This window comes from Hippocampus guttulatus, chromosome 5 (assembly GCF_054856545.1).
Source record: "Hippocampus guttulatus isolate MCC_2025c chromosome 5, RoL_Hgut_1.0, whole genome shotgun sequence".
In the NCBI taxonomy this organism is placed as follows: domain Eukaryota; kingdom Metazoa; phylum Chordata; class Actinopteri; order Syngnathiformes; family Syngnathidae; genus Hippocampus; species Hippocampus guttulatus.
The window spans coordinates 5,761,259-5,787,225 of record NC_141265.1 but is presented as its reverse complement, the minus strand read 5'-3'; the positions used below and the strand labels follow the sequence as shown (position 1 = coordinate 5,787,225).

The window sequence follows — 25,967 nt, the reverse complement described above, 5'->3', positions numbered from 1 at the left end:
ATGGAGGTTGTTTTTCCCGCAAAGGATTTGTGTTGGGGCGACAATGTGGCCTTGATGGTGCAAAGTTACCAGGCAACGTTTTTTGTCGAAGTTTCTTGTAAAGAACAGTGTGTCATCTTTTTTTTTTTTCATGCAGAGGCTTTTGAGAAAGAACCGCACAGAGAGGAATTGCATTTGTTTAATTCCACGACAATTAACCGGTGTTCACTACCGTAATAAGGATGCAGAGATCCATTTATTAACCCCCCCCCTCCTAAAAAAAAAAACCATCGACACAAAGCTATCAAGTTTTACATGTCTACAAGGTTATTCCACTTCACAAAGTCACATGCGAACATTTAGTTTGTTTAGTACGACATATTTGTTTGACGGTTCATGTGCGGCATTTTATTTTGCAGAACCAGTAGGCTCTTCTCCTTCACTGGTTGCACCGGTCTTCCTGTCATCCGGACAGAGATCTGAAACGAGACCGACCGAGCTATGACACATGAGAGTTACTCAGACGAGAGATGACATAAATGTAAAACAAACAAACGCACCTGAGTCCGAAAAGTAGAATTCTGGGGGGAAATTCAGACACACGGCCTGTTTCTTGAAGGTCTCCAATTCGGATGGCTCCAGTTTACCAGTTCGGGCTTTGAAAGGCATCAACAGAAATACAGCTTTAGGGGTTGATTCCTTTCTGCAGTAATAAGCGATGACGCATTTGAAGAAAGACATACTAAAGAGGAAAAGGTATCGGCCCTTCGATTTGCCATCGGGGAGGAGGGTGGTGTCTTCGGACAGGAGGCAGTCGGAGCAGGTTGCGTAATATTTGCCCTCATGATAGGAAGTATGGTTATTGATGTTGACTGTGCGGACATGGGGGAAAAAAATAGCATCCCACATCAGCTCGATAGGTATTTCTAAATATGTTTCACAAACCTATACAGTATAAACATACATCTTGTAGAGTATTTGGACACGTTTATGTAATAGGATACAGTATAGTAAAGTATAAGAGCAGAAATAAAAAATCTACACAACCCTGTTCTCATGCCAGGTTTTTGTTCCAGTAAAAAAATGAGACCAAGATCAATTACTTGAAAGCTTTTTCCACCAGTATTGCAACTTGTACCTCATTGAAATTCTTTTTTTCTTTTTTGTTTCCGAGTACGAGTAAAAATAAACAACTGTGATTATGTGGGTGCACAGGTGTGCACACCCGCTTTCTTCAGAATGAACACGAAACATTCAAATTCATGATAAATGAGAGTCATGACACATTTGCCGCCATTTGAAGTGCCTCTGATAGACCACGATCAATTCCAGCTCTTCTAGGAGGCTTTTATTGACTTCTTTTTTCTTTTGTGTGAGCACTGACTGCTACTTTGAACTGCTCATATCATATTTTCCCACAATTCTTTTTTTTTTTAATGATCCAGTGAATACAAACTTGAACGTTTTGGCCTCAATTCCAAATGGTAAGGAACTATGTTTGAGTGAGATGAAGCGCCTCACATTGTGCTTTGCCACCATCTTGTGGCCTCTATAAGACAAACATTCTTTGTAGTGCGGGTGTCAATTGCTTCGATCCCTAGTGTTCATTGTTAAGGCAAAAAATAAAAAATAAAAAAATAGCAGTGTGCATAATTGAATGACTTCAAATACTCCAAATGCTTCTGGATGCAACACGAAATGAATAAGAGATGATGCATTCAAGTAGATATGAGATGATGCCTACAGGTGGTGTGACTGGTCATTCCGGAGACGGTGACATCAGCTGACCCCTGAAGGCATTTATTTTCATTCCTGTAAGATCAAAAGCGGAATCAGAGTTGATCCGTTTGGAAGCAAATGTTGCAGCGAGTGGAGTGTGCTTACAGACGGTCAGCCCAGTAGAGGGAGATGCTCCCACTCTGGGAGGATGGTGACAATTCGATCCACGAGCTGTTGGCTGCCACCAGGTCACTCTTCAGGCCTGGTTTGTCCCATGAGCTCACATGGAGAACCCATTTCCCGAAGATCTGAAACAGACCACAGACTGAGCCAAGTGATATTTTTTTAATGCATATTATAAAACAACATTCCCAGATGTGAAGAAAGTTTAAAAAAAATCGGAATCACGTCATTATCAATGGGAAAATTTTAAGTTGGTCTTTACAAAATCTCCATCATCCATCAGCAGCCAGGGCACCCATTTTTCAGTCCATCATTTTTTTCAAGCCAAACCAGATTGTCATCGTGAGTCGGTCAGTTCGTCATGTTATTTTTACCGTACTTCCTTCATCGCTTCTCGGTAAATTTCACCATTCGGGTAGTCGGTCAATTGTCAGTACACCCACTCCCTTCAAAAAAACTCCAAACAAGCAACAAAACAAAACAAAACAACAACAAAAACATGTCATCGTCCAACAGGTGATCCAATGTGATAAAAATTGTAAATGGAGTATGGAAAATATCAGCTTCTATAAAATACAACTTTCCACACACATACACTCACATATAAAATATTTAACATTCACTTATCTGCTAATGTATTGAACTGGCGGCTGCCTGCAGCTGTTTCAACTCCTGGAATGCCAAAAAGTGTGAATTTAAACAAAATCGTAAAATGGCCAACTTTCATCAGAATTGTGTGACCAAGGGTAAAATCCAATCCAAGTAGCTTGCATCATCTAGGTTACATAGGTTTTTGCTTCTTCCTCTTTTTCTTTTTCTTCTTTTACTTCTTCTTCTTAAATAGGAATAATTTTAGCAAGATTAAAGAGAAGGTTTTATATGCAAATGAATACACATACGTAAAATATTACATTCAAAGATTTTTTTATGTCATACAGTGCAGTGATGTCATCTGGTCCCGCCTCCTTAGACATCACAATCCCCCATAGAGATCCTACTGAAAACAAGAAGACCCACTCTGACACACATATGTCGTCAATGCAATCGTCTCAAAGAAAAACGGCAGTCCGTCAGCGATGGAGTGAGAGGTCTGTTTGTATTTGACCTGGTTGGTGACGTATACATTGCTTGGAAGAAATCTCACTTCCGTCAATATTTAGATCGTAGTTTCCCTTAACCGTCAACAAAACAGGTGTCCGTCAGTAACCGACTGACGGACCTTCCGTCAGTACTCACGAAATTCCCACCTCTGGGAAAAATAAGTCATGTAAAATGGGACAGTGAAACTGCCAAAGCTAAATAAATCTCCCAAAAGCAATACGACGGCCAAAATGCAAATCCTCCCATCTGACAGAGGTGTTATATCCAGGTCCAGAAAGTAAACCCTGCCATAGTTTGTCTTTAGCCACAGGTGCTGCTACTTAATTGATCTTGATTGATCAAATAAATCAATCAAAACATCACACAAGATGTCAACGAAGGGGCAACTTATAAATTAAGTCCATTTTATTTATTTTTACATTAGAGTGACAATTTTTTTTTTACTCTTGCATAACAGTAAATTATGCCAAAATGTTGCTGATAAATTGCAGTTAATATTTTATAATGGGGACAATTTGAGCCAGCAGCAATTTAATTCAGCATGTATTGTATTGTATTGTATTAATTCACTTTACATTATTTCCACTGGGAAAATTATTTTTCATGTCAACCAGCATCTCAGAACTCCTTGTGTTTGACTTTTTGGGTTCCACTCCAGAGATCATTAAAGCAAAAGCATCACTCATTAGCCACTAAAATAGTGCGTTTATTACAGGAACGTGATATGGTTTAACCACAAACACAATGAAAACAAAAAGTTAGCTTTCTATCAGGCACACGTTGAAATAAGATTTTCATTTTAATATGACATGATTACTTATATAATCATGATATAGCAGTAAAATCAACTCTTTCATGTACCCTGTAACCTGATAACATGATAAGATGTCCACGGTAGGAACCGCTATCCCTGAAAAGGTTAACGTTGATTTTGTTCTTTTAAAGTAACTCATTCAATTTTGAAGGCGTACCTACTGTCGTGGCTGGTAATTATTTCCTTTCAAGAGTGTGTATTTGAAATGAAGACAAAAAACCGAAGACCTTACCATCCGTGAAAACCTCTATAATAATAACAAACACAAATGCAATGAAAGACCACCGGACACATTATTCCGGTTTTGAGCACGCTCAAATACTCACAGGGCTGTGAGTGTCCAGCTGCAGAGGTTTAACAAGCTCCTCGCAGTCAGGTTCAGACGCAGCACACAGGGAGGTGAAGGCAAGCAGAACGGCCAGCAACTGGGCAGACATGGCTCAAGATGCGAGGTCACCACAGAGTGCGAAGCTCTTAAGGAGGCTGCCTGCAAGTTGCCTCTCAGGGATGTGTTGTATAACAGTGGACTGGAACACACACACACACAAACAGCCACACACACCCACGATCACCCCTCACATTTGATGGCCAGTGGCCAAGAGTCTCTTGTGTCCTATTCATCCTGTTGTGTAACAGCCGACTGACAGTGTATGAATAGGAAGGCTGCTTGCAACAAGCACACTAAGATGTGTTGTGAAACAGTGAGCATTTTGGGACCCCTGAGGGGCCCCAGGCTAGAAACCATGCAGCATAAAAAAAACACCACCAACAACAATAAAAAAGAAAACAAAAACAAGGTGACAGATAAGATATTTTATTTATATCTGGCATGTTTGAATCACAAATAATTTCCAACCCTGAAAACGTTTTTTTTTCATACTCATTTAGTTTTTGTGTGTGCACTCATTATGTCCAAGTGTCATCATGACATCTCATCATGTTGGTTCACTTTGCTTAGGTTGGCTGTATCTCTTCTTTCTGGCGTCTGCATCTGATTTAAGTTCCAAAGGGCTTTTTGAACCTACGGAGGACCGAAAATTTGTATGTTACATGCATTCATATTTTTACAGAGGTGGGCGGTAAAGGAAGTACAGATACTCAAGTCAATTTTCTTTTTAGGTATGTGCACTTTATACGTATGACTACTTATATTTTGACGGCCTTTTACTTTTACTTCCTAAATTTGACATCAGTAATTCTACTCCTTACTTGTCGGAATAGGTTTGTTACTTTTTTCAAACTCTAACGATGTAAATAGAAGCAAATCTCTCTCTCTCTCTCTCTCTCTCTCTCTCTCTCTCTCTCTCTCTCTCATACACACACACACACACACACACACACACAGCCTCTATCAATCTATTGAGAAAGACGGATGTGTGTATGTGTGTATACATCAGTGGCATTCCGTCAGGGAGGCCAGCAAGGCCTTCTCTGCTGGCCTAAATATTCTCAGAAAAGTAAATTTAATAAATTTACTTTTCTGAGAATAACATAAATTAAATTTGTTTGTTTTAAATAACATTGAAAGCCACTCGATAAATAACTTATTTATTATGGTAGAGTTTTTAACCAATCATATTTCAGATATCTTGTGTTGCCAGGTAAATTAAACTTGCTCGGGGCCTTCATATTAAACAGAGCTGGCCCCTGTGCGCTTTAAGTGAACGGGCACAGTCAGGTTGCAATAGCCAATCAGATCACGAGTCTATCACGAGTCTTCGACTCGTGATCTGACTCGACTGCGTACTAGGGCCAGCGAGAAGGGTTTACGTCGAGACTGGCCATGCGCGTTCGGTGATTGGATAAACGCTTTTTCTGTTTACTGAGAATTATATCCTGACTTGTTCAATAAAGATTCTTAAAAAAAAAAAGAAAAAAGATTGGATTAGCGCCTGCGAGAGCATTCACTGCATTTTAACCCCAAATGGCCGAAGGAGAAGACGTTGATCTGGTTGCAGAACTACTTTCCACTCAATTTTCAAGGCGGGTCTTCCACGAAAAGCTGGATATTGTGCGAAGAGGTTGCCCAACTCCTGCGCTAGCTAGTCTGTCCCAGCAAGGAAAAGGCTTTGTCCGTCATTTTCAGACGAGCAATTATGAACGGTACCCGTGGCTCACAGCCTCCGAGAAACGCTGCAAATTGTACTGCTGGGAATGCCTATTGCTTGCAACGGACCGATTTGGTGTTTGGAGCCACACTGGATTGTTTTACCAAGGCAGCAAGGAAACATCAGAGCACGGCTGTGCACTTACAAGCTACGGTGCGTTTAAAAACGTTTGGGGACACTCGCGTAGATCTGCACTTCAGTGAACAGGCACTACATTGGTGAGTAAATGAATTTTATTTTACATTTCTTCTTGTCTTTTTATTTCGTTAGTATTAAATTAATGGTAACGAAATAAAATGACAAAGATACAAAAATGGGTCAACTAAATCTGCTCACCTGCAATTTATAATGGCGCATTGTAGTCACCTTCGTGCACGAAAGTTCGTTCAATCTCAGCTGCTCAACATTTTCAGTTATTTGCTGTTGTATCGCCGATTTTCAAAATGCAAATGATCTGTTTACTTTATTTTCAAAGAATAGATTGTTTTGTTATTGTTTGGTTGGTGTCTTAGATGAAACTGCGACATTGCGCAATTTATTGGACAGACTTGTTTAAGATCACACAGCGTAATTTGCATACCTGTCAACTCATACGGTTTAGCCGTAGTTCATACGGATTTTGTGGTGAATCTTACGTATATGGCCGTATCGCACAAATCATACGGATTCTGAAAATTTCCGGGTTTTTTTTCACCAACTCCAAATGATTTGGAGTTGGTGAAAAAAGTAACGCAGGAATACAACTCTGAACACAGAAATGCCACTAAGTAGAATGATGATTAGACATTAACCAGACATTGTATTATGGAGATCTACAATAAATATCATTGAAAATTTCGTGGGGTTTTTTTTCTGCCGTTATTTTGACATATAAAATGCTTTGGTATGTTATAAGGATTTTTTGCTCTTTATAAGGATTTTTTTGGTAGTTTATACAGGTTGGCCCTCCGAAAAGTTGACAGGTATGAATTTGGGTGGCATTTTATTTGGTATTTTTAAATCATCTTTTTATTTTTGACAATATCTGTAAAATTAGTTCCCTGCTCTTAATTGTGAATGCATACTTGATGGTTTTAAATGCTCCTGAAATTAAGTGCTGCTTGACGAGCCTATATTGTGTATGTATGTGACGTCACTGAAGGCCTAAGGTTGAAATGCACGGCCCGCCACTGGTATACATATATATATATATATATATATAAAGGACATTAGTGTTTTGTGTTCCACTCTAAAGTTTGCACCCATGCTAACAGAGGTATATGGGCTTTTAGACGACAAAATTAGGCCATCCTGGGTCTCCATGATATTGATAGAGACACTATACTTAATTCCTAAAAGACAGTGTAGCATCCACATTTATGAAAGCAAAGTTGTTTTAGGCCAAAGTGTTTTTTTGTGTTGCTTTTTAATGGGACAATGAATTCAGTGCATGCCGTGATGTCGGCGGTCTCATGCTAACATGGTGACAAGATAATTACAGTCCAAAAGGCTAAGTCATTATACGTTTGCATACAACTTTAGTGGTGCTCTGAAGTGCAAAAGTTTTCCATTATATTCCACATCGGGACACATGCACCACTGTAGTCACGATTGAGGAGGAAAATTAATACTAAACACACAAGGGAATAAAGAGAAAAGAGATGAGACATTGGCTGAGGGAAGAGAAGCTTTATAACAGCATATTCAAAACCATGAAATACTTCTCTGTATATTTACAAAAACTGAATACAAGAATAAAAAAAGAAGTGAACACATCACAAATGGAGTTCAACGTACTGCCACCAAACATGGTCCGATTTACAAATGTGCCATCTTGTACCCGCACCTATGGCTTCAAACTTATTTAAAAAAAAAACACACACACACACACAAATAAACTCATCTCTGTTAAGTTTGTCACATTGCATCATCATCACTCCACCCTTTCCAAAAGCAGTAAGAATTTTCATTAAATAATCTGAATCATAATATCAAATACACATACAAGACAGGGAGCTACATTTGTGGGCTTTACACTTTGCAGTTAGGAATGCGGAGGGAGGATGTTCACAGGCATGTGGATCTTTTGTACACCATAAATAAAACATTAAAAAAAACATATATTAGAAACAATCCCACGTTCTGTACCAACCCAGCCTTTTTGTCCACATTGATGTCACAGTTTGATCGGATGATGAGTTGAAGTTTTCATTGCGAAATCTTTTTGCGTTGTCTCATATCTGTGAATAATTCCAATGTGGGAACCCAAAGCAAATAGCCAAGTGGAATGTACTGTACGTGTGCAGTTGCACCCATTGAGCAACTTGTACTGAATATTGTTGATTATTTGGCATCAAAGTTCAGAGAACACACGTCAGGGGCCACATTAAACAAAAAGAATTACTGAGTAAAGAAAAGCCACAATCGGATTCTGTTTATCTTAAAAATGGCTTCTTTTTAGAGTTCAAAATGAATACACATATATATTAGTATGTTATGTTTTGAAATACACAGTGTGACTGGATGGACAAACAAATGGAGAAAAGAAAACATAAAAATCTGTAGTCAATCAAATAAACGTCAAGGCAAAGTGTCCTTAATTCTCTTATGAGAAACGCTAGTTAAAAAAAAAGTCCATGGTGACAATCGGTTACAGAAGCGTTAACCATGTGAACTGCCTTTAAACTTTAAAATAAATAGGATGCTGGCCGTAGTTTCTGCAAGGCAGGAAAAGTCCGCACTCAAACATCCTCAGATTTTCCTCCATGTGTCTCCATTGTTTCCTTTGTACAGTCGCGTAGTTGCAGAAGGGGAATCGCCGTGTGGCCAAAGTGGTTATTTGGAATGGGGCAAGTTAGATGAGACAAACATCAGGGAAAAGTGGGGTAGTGTTAGGACAAAGCCCTCCCCCCCTCCCCCCGCCCCTGATTGGGGAGGTCAAGGGGCGAGGAGGAGGAGTCACGGGCCGACGTGACATCAGATGTGATCCGTTGCTTTTTGTCAAAGGCTGGCAGCAGGTAAGCTAACGGGCTGCTGGCCTCGTCTTCACACGCTCATGGTCATGTTTGGAGAATACTGTGCAGAGGCATGAAAGACATTTTGTCAGATAACTTTATCTGATGTTGCTCTACATTGGGGGGGTCACCACCGTGGTGCTCGCTGGCACCATGTAGCCCCCAAGGACCCCGCAAGTAGCGCGCGGGCTTGCTCTAAAAATAGCTCACAAATAGCTAAAAAAAAGTTTTTTAAAAAAATACTTATTTTTGACGGATTGTCTCGTAGCCACAATTTTTAACATACACACAAGCCTTTAGATATAAAGTTTCAATGTAAAAAAAAAAAATCTCTGTTGAAGGCATTTATTGACATACAAAGTATATATTATGAAATGGATAAAATTTTAGTAGGCTGAGCTCAGATAGCTCTTATATGGATTACTTCTGTCAGAAAAAAACCACTGTGCTTGTGGCATTTTATTGTTGCTTAACCTCTTTCATGCACCCTGTAACCTGAAAACAAACCGTCCACTGTCGTAACCGCTGTCCCTGAAAGGGTTAATTTGACAGCATCATTGCCCTCCGCAGTTGACAAACTCACACTTTCACTCTGAAAAGGGTTGAGGAAGTTTCCGGTCATCTCTCCATCCTCTCTGGGGGTTCCTGGCTGGTTACTCATACTCAGATTACCTGGCGAGTTCTGAGTAAACATAACGAGCCAGATAATAAAGAGCACTTGCGTGAAGTAACCCCCGGGGTGTATAAAATGTTATCTTACCTTTGGGAGACTGTCCATATCGCCAGACCCTGAGTAAAGCACATGACATAAGTCATGAACATATCTCTCGACTAATTATTTGACAAATGAGATCCCTTTGTTCTTGTACCTAATGATCCATTCATGTGATGAGGCTCCATTCCAGCCATTCCCCCTAATGGGCCGTCACCTCCTGCACCCATAGGGAACTGAGGACATGCACACAGCGGAAAGTGACGCTCAGGTCATAAAGATTACAAAGTGACAATAATAGTTTTTTACATTCTCGTGTTAAATGCAAGCCAGGTTCACACAGACGTCATAAAAATAGCAAGAACTCACATTTGGTCGACTGCCACCTGGGGGACCTGTGCTGATCATCGTGTACATGTTGTCTCCAGAGTTGGTTGAATCTGTTGGGGGGGAAATTGCAAAGTGATGATAAAAGGAGGGAGCGACACAGACACATACTTGCATATTTTACCTGCTGGGCTTGGCATGATTGGGGTACCGGGTGGTCCCCCTCCTCCCGGAGGTCCCTGAAATTTGTTTAAAAAAGGGCTATGAGAACCATTTCAGTATGCCTCAGAATGCGGGGTGGACATTTGACAACAGGAATTCGGGAATTACTGATTAGTTCATTTCCACGCATATCTTGCGCTCAGTAAAGTCAGATGTAAAGCAAATGCAGGTGTCTGGAATGAGATACTTTCCATAGCTGCCGATCTGCCAAGAAACAATTGTATAGCGTTGCCATGACGCAGGCCCGGAGTGGGCCCTCTGGAGGGACTGGAAAATTCCCGGTGGGCCACGGGTTTGTTTCAAAATCAGCAAATAAAATGCATTTGGTCGACCTAGCTTGGTTCAGAGTGACTAACCTGGAGCGGCATGAATTTTCACTCTTAGTCGGCCTGCTTTATGGATCGTTCAGGCGACTATTTCACATGGAATCGAGCATTCAAAAAAACAAGGATGTGGGGTGATTTATGTTTTATTTGACTCAAAACCTCAACTGGCAGTGGCGGTAAGCAGTTTGAAACCACTTTTTGAGAATTGGTCATTATTGGCCAAACTGGCGCATTTTGTGAAATGAGTCCAGTTGTACTGCATGTGTATTTGTGTTTTCTAATGTTCCGGGAGAAACAAACAAAACCTGCAGCGTACTTGCATACCGTAAAAATCAAACCCTCGAGATTAACTATACATACCACATAACTGCCTGGAGATGCAGACGAATAAGGAGTCTGGAAAGACATGCAACGACTGTGTAAACGATACAATGCAATACATGTTTATTTCGAGAGCGCTTTCGCAACAGCAGCAGCTGGAACAAAGTGCTTTGCAGAACATTTAACATAAAATCAGGTCATGTTCAACAAAAATTGAAGATGAGTGTAATTAGTGTACCACTCACAGAGTTTGAATTTGGAGGATTTGGCCAGGGTCTCCCACCTCCCGGCCCCCTGGAATGCACATACACACTTGAGTCTCAGCCATTGTTTCAGATGGATTGGACTGAATTGGCAAAGACACGCTCAGTTATAGCCAGAGAGCACACACACAAACAAAAGTGCGTGTGCGAACACACACACACACACACATTGAAGAAAAACCGAATGATTTCATTCAGTGGGAGAGGTGAAATGTGTTATTTGAAAAGCACTTATTGATTTTGCATTTAGTTTTCTTATTCAGTAATTGTATAATGAATTTATTGTAAATCGTACAATACAGAAATAGATGCATTCAAGTAAACCTCTCTAGATGATTATTTTGCACTGATTCCCAATCTGCTTTCGTTTTTTTTTCTTTTACCAGGTTTGCCTAATAATAATAGTAATAATAAGAACAATAATAAGTAAAATAATATTTAATAACAGTAATATGTTACATGTTTTACGTTCATATATTTGATTTGATTTGAGGGTTAAGTTCAGCATGAGGTGGAATTTTTTTCTGAAACATGGCTATGAATTGCAACACAGGAAAATCTGTATAGCGCAAGCTGTTATAGGTCAAACTTATCTCAAAAACCTGACGTGCCGGAATAAAAAACAAACATATTTTAAAATAGTGTCCAAAATCCATGAAGGGACACAAAATCATTTCTGATTAAAATTTGCTGTTGACTAGTCTGATTCATAAGTCAAGAAGTCAAGATGGCGCCCGAGTAGGCAGCCGTCGGCAAGTGCTCTTGTGAGCCTTGCTTTTTTTGTTGTTTTTTGGTTTGTTTTGTCACTTTGCTTTTTGGCCACGACATTCATCAAGGAGGAAACTCTGTGCTTGGTGGTTGCGCCTTCTCGGCAGCATGGATATACCAACACTGTTTTTGCCTGGGAGGAATGTCGGCGCCATTTGACTGTCGTTGCTGGACAGTCCGGGGCGCTTGTGTCTTGCGCCTGTAATGGGCAGCATTTTTCACAGCCCCGCTTTGTTCAGCGGAGAGATCGGTGCTGTTGAACGGTCTGCGGCTGGATGGATGTAAGGCTTGAGGAGCCGATGATGAGAAGAAAGGAGCGTTAGCGCTGAGCGCCGATGCGGATGTGGAACTGGGAGTCGCGGCTTGGAATTGAAGTGGATTTACATGGGACAGGAGATGTGAGCCAATCTCTTTTTCGTCAATGGACGCTATAGCTTCGCGTTTGCTTTCAAAACTTAGCTTGTAGCAGACGTGTGCACATTTTCAGCGTCTCTGATCCACTGGTGAAAGGACACTGATCCTCTCCTCTTTCATCTATAACTGCTTCAGACAACAAAGTGTATGCAGAAAAGTGGTGAAGATTGCACGACTGTCTGTGTCCTATGTGTTGTGTTGTGTTATTTTTGTTATTTTGACTTCAAAATGGCGCCGCGTGAGTGGCTGCCTTTCCAGCAGCTCCTATATTTTGTTGTTCTACTTCTTCCTTTCATAACTTTGCTGCTGTGAATCGGGAATTTCTCCATTGCGAGACTAATAAAGGTTTTTTCTTATCTTATCTTATAATGAGATCAATTGAAAAAATACATCCAAAATGAGAATTAATCCTTATTTTATGATTAAAACAGCTATTAGAAATATTTGACACAGTTATATATTTTTTAAACTTCAATACAAAAAGGTGTCCACTCCATTTGTACCACTTACATGTTGATGCCCGGCATCCCAGGCCCAACTAGTGCATTCAGTGGCGGCCTCATCCCTCCTCCATAGCTCTACAAACACAAGACAACCGAAGCAGTGTTTAAGACTAAAAGAGAGTTGCCAACAAAGGGATCATACACACATACACACCTGCGGCCCGAGTGGCACCATGCCCCTAGGTGGCGTCATCCGCTGCATTGGCCCCCCCATATTCGGGTGAGCTAGAACACAGGTAAAAGTCATAATGTGTAAGTGGCCATCCATGCATGTATTTATCTACCTGGACCCACCTTGCTGTCTTGTGGGGTCCATGCCACTGGGCAACATTGGCTGACTTCCTGGCACACCACCAAGCCCCTGCAGACAAGAGCCAATTCATCACTCGGATCACTTCCACACATGCTGATGACCTTTTCCTCTTCGCCGGTGCTGTATTTGAGCCTGCCGACAGGGGTCGCTGTAGTACGTACCTGATTGGGTAATCTGAGGGGTGGTCTGGGTCCTCCCGGGTATCGAGGGGACATAAAAGGCTGTAACAAGGAGATGTGAATCGACGTTGAAACCAAAACAATGGCAACATTAGAGTGTCATGTCATTTGCCGCAGTGTGACTTGAGATATTTATTTCTTTGCCTTGAACTGAGGAAATGACCCGTGTATGACATGAATCAACCGTCTTCGTCCATATGAAAAGTATTACAATCAGTAACACAATTAAATCAATAACACAACTGAATAAAGCAAAATGCTATGTGAAAGACGAGTCAGTATTTTAACCATTGTAAAATGATTGACAGTTGGTTGGTACCAAATAAAATACAGACAGATCTGAACAACTATATTTGCGAATGTACGAGGAAGCCGGCATACCCGGTAAAACCCCAAACTGAGACTCAAAGCCCGACCAAACCTCAGGACGTTGAGACAGACGTGCTAACCGGTAGGTCAGTGAATTATTTCTAGTTCATTTATTTCGTTTCGTAAAGGTAACCACTATAACAGGAATGCCACTCACACCATAATGCAGTGTAGCTCGACACGAGAAGTAGTTTTACACCGCACCACAAGAGGGCCACAGAGCTCTTGTGTTTGTGGTCTGGAACTCCTGTCACTGTCAGTGCACTGGTACATTTACCTGACTTCAGTGCAGCCAGTGTGGGTTTTGTTCCCACTCAGCGATGGTGTGAATGTTAGTGTGAGTGGTTGTCTGTTTCTTTACGTGCCCTGTGACTGGCTAATAATCTGCTCAGGTATAGTCCGTCTTTTGCCAAGCATTGGCTAGGATACAAACCTGCCAAGTACACAGTATAGCAATTGGATGGATTGGTGTATCTTTATCTCTGTCATTTCTTATTATGCTATGAACAAATAGATGGTAATTCTGAAGACATTAATAATAAGTGAAGGAAACAAATGCATCAATAGTACATCTTAAAGTATACATACTCGATGGATACGACGCCCGGCCTACAGGGTTCATCCACTTTGTGATCAACTGCATAAGAAAATATCCAAACAGCTAAAGTTCCTCAACGTACAAATCAAGCAATTTAGGGATTTCATCATCTACGGTCCGTAATATCAGAATCTGGAGTTATCAATGCATGTCAGTGGCAAGACCGAAAACCAACTTTGAATGCCCTTGACCTTCGATCCTGCAGGCGGCACCGCATCGAAAACCGACATCAATGTGCAAAGGATATCACCACAAGGGCTCAGGAACACTTGAGAAAACCAATTTGAGTAAATACATCCGCAAGTGCAACTTAAAATTCTACCATGCAAAGCAAAAGCCATTTATCAACGTCTCCCAGAAACGCCGCCGGCTTCTCTGCGCCCCAGCTCATCTAAGATGGACTGATGCAAAGTAGAAAAGTGTTCTGTGGTCTGATGAGTCCACACTACAAATCATTTTGGGAAATTGTGGATGTTGTGTCCTCCGGGCCAAAGAGGGAAAAGAACCATCTGGACTGTTCTGGACGCAAAGTTCAAAAGCCAGCATCTGTGATGATATCGTGCTGTTTTAGTGCCAGTGGCACGGGTAACTTACACACTGTGAAGGCGCTGTTAATGCTGAAAAGTATATACAGGTTTTGGAGAAACATATGCTGCCATCCAAGCAACGCTTTTTTTCATGGATGGACTATCTCAGCAAGACAATGCCAAACCACATTCTGCCCTAAAGTCTAGACCTAGCTTAAAATTATGACTGTTGAACATCGGAAGCTGTACATCAAGCGAGACTGGGAAACAATTGCACCTATGAAGCTTCAACGATTACTGTCCTCAGTTACTGTTCAAAGAAAAGGCGACGGAACACGGCAGCGAACGTGAGCCTGTCCCAGCTTTTGGGAACATGTTGCAACCATAAAGTTCAAAGTTTATGATTATTTGCTAAAACCAATTAAGTTCATCAATTTGAGTATTAAATCTCTTGTGTTTGTAGTGCATCGAATTAAATAGTGGTTGAACACGATTTTCAAATCATTTCTGTTTTGATTCGTGTACACAACATCCCAACTTCTTTGGAAATAAGTTTGTAATTTAGTCAACAAGCAAATCCGGACGTTAATCAGGTTTTTCTTTCCTTGTTTGTTTCTACTACTGACAGAAAGCATTTCACCTGATCTCCTAAAGGAGTTGTTAACCTCAACGGCGACTTTTTGAAAGCTGCGACTCGAGAAAGGCCCGTTACAGTCATTGATCTGCATGTCAGATGCGAGCATCTGAGATGGGCTGATGACGACAACTAATCAATGTGTACCTGGCACAGTCACCGTCACGTACTCACTGGATAATATTTGTCATGCGCTCACCTGAAAAAATCCTGGTGGGACCGGACCCACGGACATGCCATCTCCTGGGGGGAGGTTCCCGAGTACGGGACTGGGGGCTGCTGCTGCACTCTGAAAGAAGAGAGTAAATAGCGAGGCACCTCATTTATAGAGTGCGAGCTACTTGGATTGGATTGGCCACAATGCGGAGTGGCATTCTGGTTTCGGTCAGCGATTTTAAACTTCACTTCAATCTTTCTGGAGTTAAAACAGCTGTCGGCAGCCACCAGCTTTCTCCCGCTGTGCTTAACAGTTTAACAGATTGATAAATAAGTGACAGTAAAATGAATGTCAGTGTACATGAGTGTGTGTGTGTGTTCATTTTTCATCTTTTGGACCATGACGTTTTTTTTTTTTTTCTGGGAGGTGCCAGAATGACGATAGACGGACTGGAAAACGTGAAATTTACCGAAAGAAGCATTGACTGAAGCACGGTTAAAAAAACACGACGGACTGACCGAGTGATGATTACAGTTGGTTCTGCTTGAAAAAATGACAGCCTGACGATGACGGACAGGTGCCCAGGTTACTGATGAATGGCAAAAGACTTTCAATTTTTCTGTGTTCAGTTCATAATGCATTTAAACATGTTTAAATAAGTTAAATCTGTTTAAAGTATGGGGTAGGGTAAAACAAATTTTTTAAAAAGTGTTTCATATCTTGATTCTATATCGCAGAGTTTCACCTGGTTCTGGAATGTATCCCTGGAATAGTCATCTAAGAACTGTTTCTCTCGGTGAGAAATTTGCTTTCTCCAGATGCTCTTCCATGCTGGTCAACAGAACAAGTTCATTTTTAAATCCATGCGTGTTTTTTTTTTTTGTTGTTTTCCCCAAATGGGCGTCATTGCCACATTTGAGCCCCGCCCGTGTCAGCATCCTCAACCAATGCCCTCCTACCATCTCATCCTGACGTGTTACTACCATGAACCTTATGACAAGAAATGTGAACAGCTGCATCTCTGATAAGGACATGGGAACATGGTGTCTGGTGTTCTTTTTTTTTTTTTTGGTCAGCAAATGTGGAACTCGCCCCCGATTCTCTGAAGTTTCCGCCTGCTGACTTTGTAGGTCACAGAGGAACAAGGTTTAATCAGGACTGAGATAAAAGCAGACTGACGACACACTCAGATTCTCCTCGGCTCCACCCACCACCCGAGCTCGCTATTCCCTCATCTTTCCACATTTTACTTGATATCTCCTCACACTGTTCACACTTTCTATCCGCTGATGCAAACCGAGCTTTGGGAGGAAAAAGTTGATGCGGATACAGACGTTGTGTAACACAGAACGACATCAAGAGAGGAGCTATTGTGAGTTTTCACCCATTTCATTCTCATTTTCTTGCACCCTGGATTACCCAGAATGCACCTGCACCTTGGCAGCCTGGAGGTTTGCTGAGTTTGCCTTCATGCTCAGAGAGAGGGAGACAGAGAGAGAGAGAGCGAGCATGTGGGAGAGTGACACAGAGAGAGAGCAAAATGAGGACAAATCGGAGAGATATGCGAGTGTGCAGGCCCGTTGGTGCGCACTTTTTGTTTGTTAGTGTATCTGTATATATGTGTGTGGTGGTTGCTGAAGGACCTGCTGACAATGAATTTTGCCTCTTCAAATGGATGAACAGAGAGAAAAGAAGAACAACAAAAGCCAAGATGTCTGCCTGCCCCAGAGACCAGCAGCAACCTTGATCATCAAACAAGACTTTATCCAATACAGTGGGACTCCAAAAGCTGTACCATTTAGAATTTAACCAAACATTCTTGGCAGGGGCGGACAACATTTTAAATATTTAACAAGTTATTATCTCTAAGACTTGAACTCATTCACAACATTATTAAAAGCATTTTTCGTTACCGACACCGCTTTAAAATAAAGGTCAAATTTGAAAAAACAATATTTACTGTCCTTTCATCTCAAAAGTAGTTATTCATCAATAATTTGCATAAATGTATAAAGTCATATGAAGCGATTTCACATTACCGTATTTTCCACACAATAAGGCACACCTAAAAGCATTCATCCATCCATCCATTTTCTGAACCGCTTAATCCTCACTAGGGTCGCGGGGGGTGCTGGAGCCTATCCCAGCCGTCTTCGGGCAGTAGGCGGGGGACACCCTGAACCGGTTGCCAGCCAATCGCAGGGCACACGGAGACGAACAACCATGCGCGCTCACACTCACACCTAGGGCCAATTTAGTGTGTTCAATCAGCCTGCCATGCATGTCTTTGGAACGTGGGAGGAAACCGGAGCACTCGGAGAAAACCCACGCAGGCCCGGGGAGAACATGCAAACTCCACACAGGGAGGCCGGAGCTGGAATTGAACCCGATACCTCTGCACTGTGAAGTCGATGTGCTAACTAACCCCTGGACTAAAAGCATTCGGTTTTCTTAAAATCCCACAGTGCGCCTTATAATCGGATGCGCCTTACATATGGAACAATATTCAGATTTCTTGGGCGTAGTATTTTAAATGTTCTGTAAAGTACTTTGTTACAGCTGCAGCGGCCTTGAAAGCTCTATATTGTATTGTATTCTCTTTAGCGTAGCTCCATCTAGTGGAGAAATAACGCAACTTCAGCCACTATTGTAGCTTCTATTCTATGCACCTTATAATGCGGTGCGCCCTATATATGAAAACAGTTTTAAAATAGACCATTCACTGAAGGTACGTCTTATACTCCGAAGCCGCGTCTAGTGCGGAAAAATACGGTATTTTGGGTTCGCAGTCATAAAGGCCTTCCAAAGGCAACCCAAATTACAATATAGCCTGTGACAAAAATATGTTTGACACTCATCCGTTAGTGTATCACAATCTTTGGTTTCTATATTGTATTACTACAGCTCTAATCGGAAGAGAATAATAATTGTTTATTTTAAGCACTTGTCAGAGTAAAACTGGAGAGTCACTTTTTATTTCTGTGTTTGTGAGTCATAGCAACTGCTCCTATCATACTAAAAGCGTAATTGTTTTAGTAACATTCACACCAGTAAGAAGACACTAATGGCGCCTAAAGAAGATTACAATGAGATATTGTATCATATTGTGTGTGTAAATGTGGTCATCACCAATGGCTTGTGCAGCTAAGGTTAAACACATTCATTTTTTTAAAACCGCTTCCCTGCCGCAATGTTACTCAGGCTCACTTTCCTTCAAAAAGTCTCCTCAAGTGATCACATTATACCTTTCTTTATTGGCCATTAAAAGGTAACTTTTGGTGCGCAGCCATAAAAAAAAAAAAAGAAGCAGGGCTAAGGTAACTTTTTTTGTTTAACTTAATCAACTCCTCCAAAGTATTTGCCAACCTAATTCAAAACAGCCTAAGGGAAACTTGGCTCATTTGCAATCAGTTAGTACAAAGCATAGCTGCAGCCTACAAGAGGCGCTCAAGACAGTCCACACTACCATACAGATAACGGTTCGGATGGCAAATCATTTTTGCACTTGTTACAGGACCAAAAGGAACAGATAAAAGTGCAAAAAGTCAAGTACAAAAGCGGTATTTTTGAGGGTACCTATCTCATGTACCCCAACTACGATTGTATACTTTTTTCAGAGATTGGCCAATTCGTCCTCCGTCCGTGACCTGAGTACCCTTCCGTCATCGTCCCTCCGTCCTTATTCATATAACAATCGTCCTCCGATGGATCCGGGACAATGGACCGTTCCGTCTCGGGGACGGAATACCCATCTCTGACTTTTTCCCGCCGTCAGTATATGTTTTTATATTCCACTGAAATATGCCCATTCTAGTTTTATTGGATTGAGTTATTGTTGTTTTGCAGCCCCTGTAGAATGATTGTAGAGCAAAAAGCCGTCTCTTGATTAGAACTGCATTTTGTGGCACAAACAATCTTGCGGACATGTAGAAACAAACTTGGCGGTAGATTGAATCCGCTTGAAGTCAAGCTGATCCCGCGCTTCCCCGTGGAGAATGCAAACATTTGTTAGGCGGGAACGGGAGCGCAATTACACAATACAGCACTACTGGATAAGCTAATCAGACAGTACACTACATTCACACGACACTAATGCAATCACTGCTATGTCCCAGTAATACCTAATGAGAATATGCATGTGTTACATGTTTAGTGTGTGCGTGTGTGTGCACGCGCGCACACAAATGCGTGCGTGTGTGTGTGTGTGTTAGAGAAAATGCAGAATCATTTCCATTCTGCTTTAGAGACTGAGCAACACTATGAGAGACACTGCGTGAGTGGAATGTCAAACATTTTTTTCTCTCTCATTCTCTGTCTCCATTTTGCCTTTTTTTCCCCCTTTTTTTCCCTCCTCCCAAAAAAGTGGTGAGGTCTTCCTACCAATCTTTTCTTTTTGTCAAACCTTAGGACAGCATTGTTCAATTGTCAGAGATTTTCTCGGACAAAGTTAAAGAAATGACTCGGCACACAGGAAAATTGTCTTCAATATCGGCGGGAGCGGATCTCTGAGAGCGAACGACGGTTAGTTGCTCCGCGATCACACTCTCAGTCCCGCCAACGCGAGTTGGACATTTTATTGTAACATATGCAAAATACAAGAAAAACACTGCCCCCGATGTTTGCATGCCGCACCCCGGTCCGGCTCCTCGGTAGTGATTGGTTACCTGTTTTTCCAACTTGAACCACCAGTACATTGGCGCTTTTTCTGGCTGGTCTACATCGAATTAGCATGTTGTAGACTTTGCGGATGGTCAATGTCGTCTGGGCGCGACGGGTGTTCTCAACTCGTCTTTTGTTGCTCAACCGCTGTTCCCGAATTATTCATTCCCCTTTTGTGACCGAGTGTCGCCTTCTCCCCTGTGGTTGTCCACCTGTATTGACGTGCTAATTGTGGACTTCAACAGTCCCCCGGCCAGATGGCCGGCGCCTTTGTGTGCAGGCATTTGGGGGTGCTGGATACGCACCCAAACGCTTCGATGTGCCCAAATTAAATGAAACTTTAAACATGATACAATTTTGCTCATAGATTCCTCTAACATCAATGGAAAAAGTTAATGCGTGCATGATATTGTTGTCACTGACTATGTCACTATGAAATATTTTCATCGCCTTCGTAGGTTACATGAAGCTCAAATGGAAGCGTTGTATTACCCCCTTGAGTCCAAACATACACAGTACACACACATTGTTGGGGCCAGAGATAAAACGATTTATATCACCATTATAAGTGATCGCAAATGATCACGTTAGCAGGATCCTCACCACGTTCCACGTTTTATTTCTACTATGAAATACATAACATCAGCAGAAATTTGAAATAACAGCATCCTCAATACCTTTTCATTGTACAAAGCCAAAAATAACTTGAAGACAACCATATATATATATTTCACAGAAAATGTGCCTACTTGTACATTTTGAAGTGGTTCGAACTTGTTACTCTTTTGATGGCCTAAATTTAGCTGCCTGTATCACAAAAGTGTTTAGAAATGTATGCATGTGTCTCATTTCTAAAAAAAAAAAAAAAGATAATACTACGACTACTACTACTACTAATAATAATTGTTTATTGTATATTGCAAACCATAAGGAGGAGTAGTTAAAGTTTTAATTTGATTTGTTTACCTGCTTGATAAGACTTACATGTGGTGGAAAGTAATGACAAGACAGATTAGTGAATGCGCATGAATCTTGTCACAATAAACATGCTAATCGGCTCAGTTCATTAAGAATCCAAATAAAATGCCATCGGAATAAAGGCGGTTAATTGCTGGTGACCCTATTAAGCCGCATTCACACTCAGGAGCTACATTAACGTCAGCTCTTTGAGCGGCAAAAGCATTTCGCAGTTTGCCTTGTCCATCAAGAAACGATGGACAGGCTGCATAGAAAAAGTCAGCATGCAAACGGTAAATTTGTTGTCACCGAGACATCAATTGATGATCGGCACTTGGATGTGATCTGACATGGTGCCAGACTATGTTAAGTTCAAAGCATTGTTTTTAATTGCACCACAATATGTTGTAATGTACAATAATCTGCAGATTGGAGAAATAGTTTGTGCTTTTTATTAGCATTTTAATTGTTAAAGGCCATCAATTCCTATGACGCAATGTCAAAATAAAGTTCGATTAGCCTTGTAATGTTCCCAAAGTTATTCATTCTCAACATTACGGCCTACATGCTAGCATGCTTTGCTTAACGTTTACTCCAAAGTTAAACGCTTGCCTGTAGGACCGTAGTCTATCGTCTTGGGCCGTACATCAATTGAAATGACACACACGTCCTGAACCAGCAACGCTTGACCCGACCTATTAGAAAAAGTTGTCCTATTTCATTCACGTGTCCATAATTTGCCCTCCTGTATCACTCATGACACCTTCAATAAAACATTGGGCGTCAAAGCTTTTGTATGAAGACTGCAATTGAGCTCTCTGAACAAAACAACAGACAGGAAGGAACTCCATCTCTCCTCCCTCTTTAACGCTCCCACTATCCTCTAAAATGCCATTAGTCCACTTCCTGTACATGAGAGAGAGAGAGTAGGATGGAAAGAGGAGATGCTACAAGTTTGATAGACTCACAACACACACACACATTGCAGATTAATTGTATATATTCTCCAGTCTCCAGTGGTGATGAGAAATATTTCACCATGCTCCCAATTCCTCAGCAAACTCCCTTTTGAGAAGAATTAAACTGCTCTCTAGCACTCCCAATATTTTTGTCATGAGCAACACAAGCCAGACACGACAGGCAATAACCACAATAACCAAAACAAGAAACCATCCTATTTTAGTTGTGTCGGAAGTTATGGATGAGGACGGCTTTGATGCTACTGTATATTGACTGGCCCATTCGTTCTTCAGCCCTGAATCCAAAGGAGCAACTGGAGAATCATGTCACATCCACCGACAGACACACTTCCACTAATTATGAGTTGTATTGAGGAAATTCACTGCCCGTGAGATTTTTTTTTTTTTTTTTTGCACTTTGATTTGTCAGGGAATGTCATTCTGTTCTCAGTGGTTTAATCATTTGGGTTTCCGTTGTTCTTTCATAACCTATTTTGTTCTCAAAATGTGTGTGTGTGTGTGTTCAATTGTTCCATTTATTGTCCTGTATTTTGCAGTTATAACTATGAAATATGGTGTCTTTATACTGTAGTTTATTTTTATATATAACTTTACAAAAAAAACAATATAAATCATAAATGCAATCCCATCAAAAGCCTGGCAACACCTGGAAATATAAATAAATAGGTCCCAATGCCTCTTATTACTTTATGAATTTTTTTAACAAACCTATTTATGTATAAAGTGATGTTTTAGAGACAGCTGTTGGGCTTTTTGGCGTTTTGTGTTTATTGTGACTTAGGAAAATGTAATCATCCTGCATGCATCTTTAAATTTTGGTGTTTGGCATAACAGCAGGATGAAAAATAGGTCAAACCGGAAACATTATGTGGGTACAATGATTTCACAGCAAATCATTTCATTAAATTCTAAGTGCCGAGGACTATTAGACATTTCAAGATGGAACGAAAACCTGAAGGGATGAGATTTCAATTGATTTCAGTCGACAAAAAAATCTCTGGTCCTGGCAATTGTGTCTCTTGATTTCTCCCATCTTTTCCGTTTTTATCGCCTCAAGGATAAAATGATCCCCTCGTGCTGCCATTATAGCTGATTATCAGCTATAATGGCTGATTATCAGCTATAATGGCGGCACAATGTCTAATCTACCTGACTTCACGAGGCAATTACAGGTAGGACGCTATCAGCTACTCAGTGGGAGATGCGGGTATACCGCTTGTTTATCACTGATGTCATTATCGACCCTTGTAAACATCTCTGGCCAGTGACGGCCCATTGTGAGATGTGAGGTGGTGCTGTGGGCTGATGCGCTGTCAGATACAGGCGACGGGCTGAAAATGATAGCCGGTGTGGTGCTGGAGAGTCACACTTGAGCACAAGTCTCTATCTCACTTGGCTTCACCACGCTACGGGGGGAGATAAGAGGGAGAGACGCAACAGAGCAGAGAGGAGGAAGATTACAGACACACTTTGGGAAGAAGAGGATGCTGTGTCATGCTGTGTTATATGCTTACGCACGGCCATTAAAGTGCATTATAGTCATAAGAGTAGGGTGTTGTCGTGGCAACTGTTGCTGTCTTCGATGCAGCCGGCACAGGTTTGATTCCCGGTCAGTGACCCAACACCCAGCCGTTGCTGGATCTAAACTCGGATAGAAGCAAAATGGGTGGATTGCATCAGTGAGTGCATCCGACGTAAAAAAAAAAAGTGCCCCCCAAAAAAATCACGTGATAAAACATTCACACCACTGAGTGAGAATTGAACCCACAATGCATCCCTCAAAGTCGGGCTTGTGAGCAGTTAGAACAAGTGCCAAACTCAAGGGCCGTGGGCCGAATCCAGCCCACCACTTCAGTTTTTGTGGTTCACTAAAGTAGGTAAAGTGCATCTGTGGCACGTTTCTTGCTGAATGGATTTGTTCTTTTCGTTTCGGAACAATATTGGAAAAACAAATTGCAGTTACTTTTTACAGTATCTCCCCAAATGCCCAATGGCCACCATGCTCCTGATAGTGTTAATATCTCTCTTAACCATACCGAGGTGACAAGAAACCAGCACTTGGCAGCTAACCAGATGGTAGCCGGCAAGTTTATGTCGCTGTGTACTACCTTCAGTATATATGAGAATACATTCTCACATTAAAAAAACAAACAAACAAACAAACGTATATCGTAACAGCCGGATGTCTCACATTCTTCTTAATGGCTTATCAGTTGTCAGCAGAAGTATTACAAAAAGACATTAATGTTAAAGAGGAAAAAAGGGCTGAAATTAAGTCTTCTGCGGTGCATTTGGTCATCTTTAGTGAAGACAACCGAGTCTACTGAGTTGCACTGACAGCTCACAGGAAATGCTTACATGGCATTCTGAAGTTGAAGTTGAACTTCAGATTGTACAACTCAACGTAACTGTTCAAAAAGAGAGAGGAAAAAAAGTGTCTGTGAAAGTCCATTTCTGGGTCTTGTCGTGAGGCCAGACACAGATAAGCAAACGTGGGTGTGTACAAGAGCAAAAAACACTCACAGGGGTTCGATGGGGTCGAAAAAAAACACCAGTTTGATTGTGTCAGCGGGTGGGCCAGTGGTTAGTGCGTCAACCTCACGGTGCAGAGGTCATGGGTTCAATCCCGGCTTTGGCCTCCCTGTGTGGAGTTTGCATGTTCTCCCCGGGCCTGCGTGGGTTTTCTCTGGGTACTCCGGTTTCATCCCACATTCCAAAAACATGCATTCAGGGTGTCTGCCACCTACTGCCCAAAGACAGCTGGGATAGGCCCCAGCACACACCGCGACCCTTGTGAGGATAAAGTGGATGGGAAAATGTCAGCGTTCCTGCAGCTCTCAGTAGGCCTGACACTTTTTCACATGTCAATCTGTAATCCTTTCCATGTACACGACCTCTTGGGGGAGATACTGTCTGAACTTTGTGTTTATGAGCGAGAAGCACAAAGCACAGATGTGATTGAATGCTATTTAACAACCGAGTTGTAAATTTTAAAAAATGGACATTTAAACAATTTCCGGGTTCTGAAGATACCCTAAACCTGACCGCTAAAAGCTCAGCACCAACGACAGGCATTCCTTTTTTTTGGGACTGGGCACTGCATTTGTTACACTGAAAAAAAATAATGAGCTGAATTTATTCAACTTTATTTCGTCAAGTGGTTGCACGAAATAATGATTTCTGAGTGCCTGCTCCAACAGACTCCTGTGGCGATAATGTTTTTCATCTTTAACTTTTGGTTGACATCTCCGCTGCCTTGCTGGCCCAATTAGCTTGATGTCATTCTTACAGCTTCTTGTCTCCCTCTGCCCTCCGTTACAGTAACCTCCCCCGCCTGCCCCCCCGTATCAGTAAAGGGGAAGCAAGGCGTGCATATGTCAGCAATCACACAAACGCACCCATCCACCGACATGTCCAGACGTGCACGTGATATGACTCGATGTGAAACTCAGCCCCTCGGAGACTAGCCGGCTAGTTCAGACTAACGGCAATGGAAGGGAAAAAAGAAAGGGGTCATTAAAAATAAAAAGAAAAAAGAAAAGGGAAGACATTTTTGAGGAGGGTGCAGAACTTGTTTAGCCATACCGAAAGGAGATTGTGAAAACCCATTTCATCCCAGTTTTTTGGGATGAAATGAAAACATGAAAAACTACGGAGTTTTCCATGTTATCCCGCCCCCCATAACTCCCTCCTCACTCAGCTCCTCATTGCCATGGCAATGATGCTACAGTGAGTCACCTGCACATCTCCCTCCTCCTCCTCCACTTTCTCAACAGTGCCAAGGAACACTGGAGGATGGAGCGAGTAGGAGAGATGGCTCTGTTTCCCTGGCAACAGACCG

General features: G+C 41.6%; 2 protein-coding genes across 3 annotated transcripts in view; both read right to left on the bottom strand.

Moving 5' to 3' along the window:
- Positions 1-164: 164 nt before the first annotated feature.
- Positions 165-4,318, bottom strand: LOC147204737 (uncharacterized). The gene is made up of 6 exons (XM_086111407.1): positions 4,123-4,318; positions 1,864-2,006; positions 1,724-1,791; positions 723-851; positions 540-635; positions 165-458 (listed from the first exon to the last, which is right to left on the bottom strand). Exons 1-6 carry the CDS (start codon positions 4,231-4,233, stop codon positions 388-390), a joined length of 618 nt encoding a protein of 205 aa, XP_085967533.1. The 5' UTR covers positions 4,234-4,318; the 3' UTR covers positions 165-387.
- A 3,239-nt stretch (positions 4,319-7,557) lies between these two features.
- The window catches only part of ssbp2a (single stranded DNA binding protein 2a), a 56,439-nt gene continuing 38,029 nt past the window's right edge, over positions 7,558-25,967 (bottom strand). The window contains exons 5-17 of one of the 2 annotated variants that reach the window (XM_086110464.1): positions 15,573-15,662; positions 13,228-13,287; positions 13,048-13,114; positions 12,908-12,978; positions 12,761-12,828; positions 11,051-11,099; positions 10,845-10,880; positions 10,121-10,175; positions 9,979-10,049; positions 9,767-9,845; positions 9,658-9,686; positions 9,481-9,579; positions 7,558-8,958 (exon numbers count right to left, since the gene is read on the bottom strand). In XM_086110464.1, the coding sequence (XP_085966590.1) occupies positions 8,929-8,958; positions 9,481-9,579; positions 9,658-9,686; positions 9,767-9,845; positions 9,979-10,049; positions 10,121-10,175; positions 10,845-10,880; positions 11,051-11,099; positions 12,761-12,828; positions 12,908-12,978; positions 13,048-13,114; positions 13,228-13,287; positions 15,573-15,662 (804 nt within the window). In that variant the 3' untranslated portion in view covers positions 7,558-8,928. Of the gene's footprint in view, positions 9,580-9,657; positions 9,687-9,766; positions 9,846-9,978; positions 10,050-10,120; positions 10,176-10,844; positions 10,881-11,050; positions 11,100-12,760; positions 12,829-12,907; positions 12,979-13,047; positions 13,115-13,227; positions 13,288-15,572; positions 15,663-25,967 lie in introns of both variants that reach the window. The other variant, XM_086110462.1, reaches the window with a different exon arrangement.

What these genes read in the sequence shown, in the direction of transcription:
- LOC147204737 (XM_086111407.1), bottom strand. Translation starts at nt 4,233, where the DNA reads ATGTCTGCCCAGTTGCTGGCCGTTCTGCTTGCCTTCACCTCCCTGTGT. An exon ending in CCGATACCTTTTCCTCTTTA is followed by an intron (nt 636 to 722) that starts GTATGTCTTTCT and finishes TGCCTTTCAAAG; the next exon opens with CCCGAACTGGTAAACTGGAG. An exon ending in ATTCTACTTTTCGGACTCAG is followed by an intron (nt 459 to 539) that starts GTGCGTTTGTTT and finishes GTCTCGTTTCAG; the next exon opens with ATCTCTGTCCGGATGACAGG.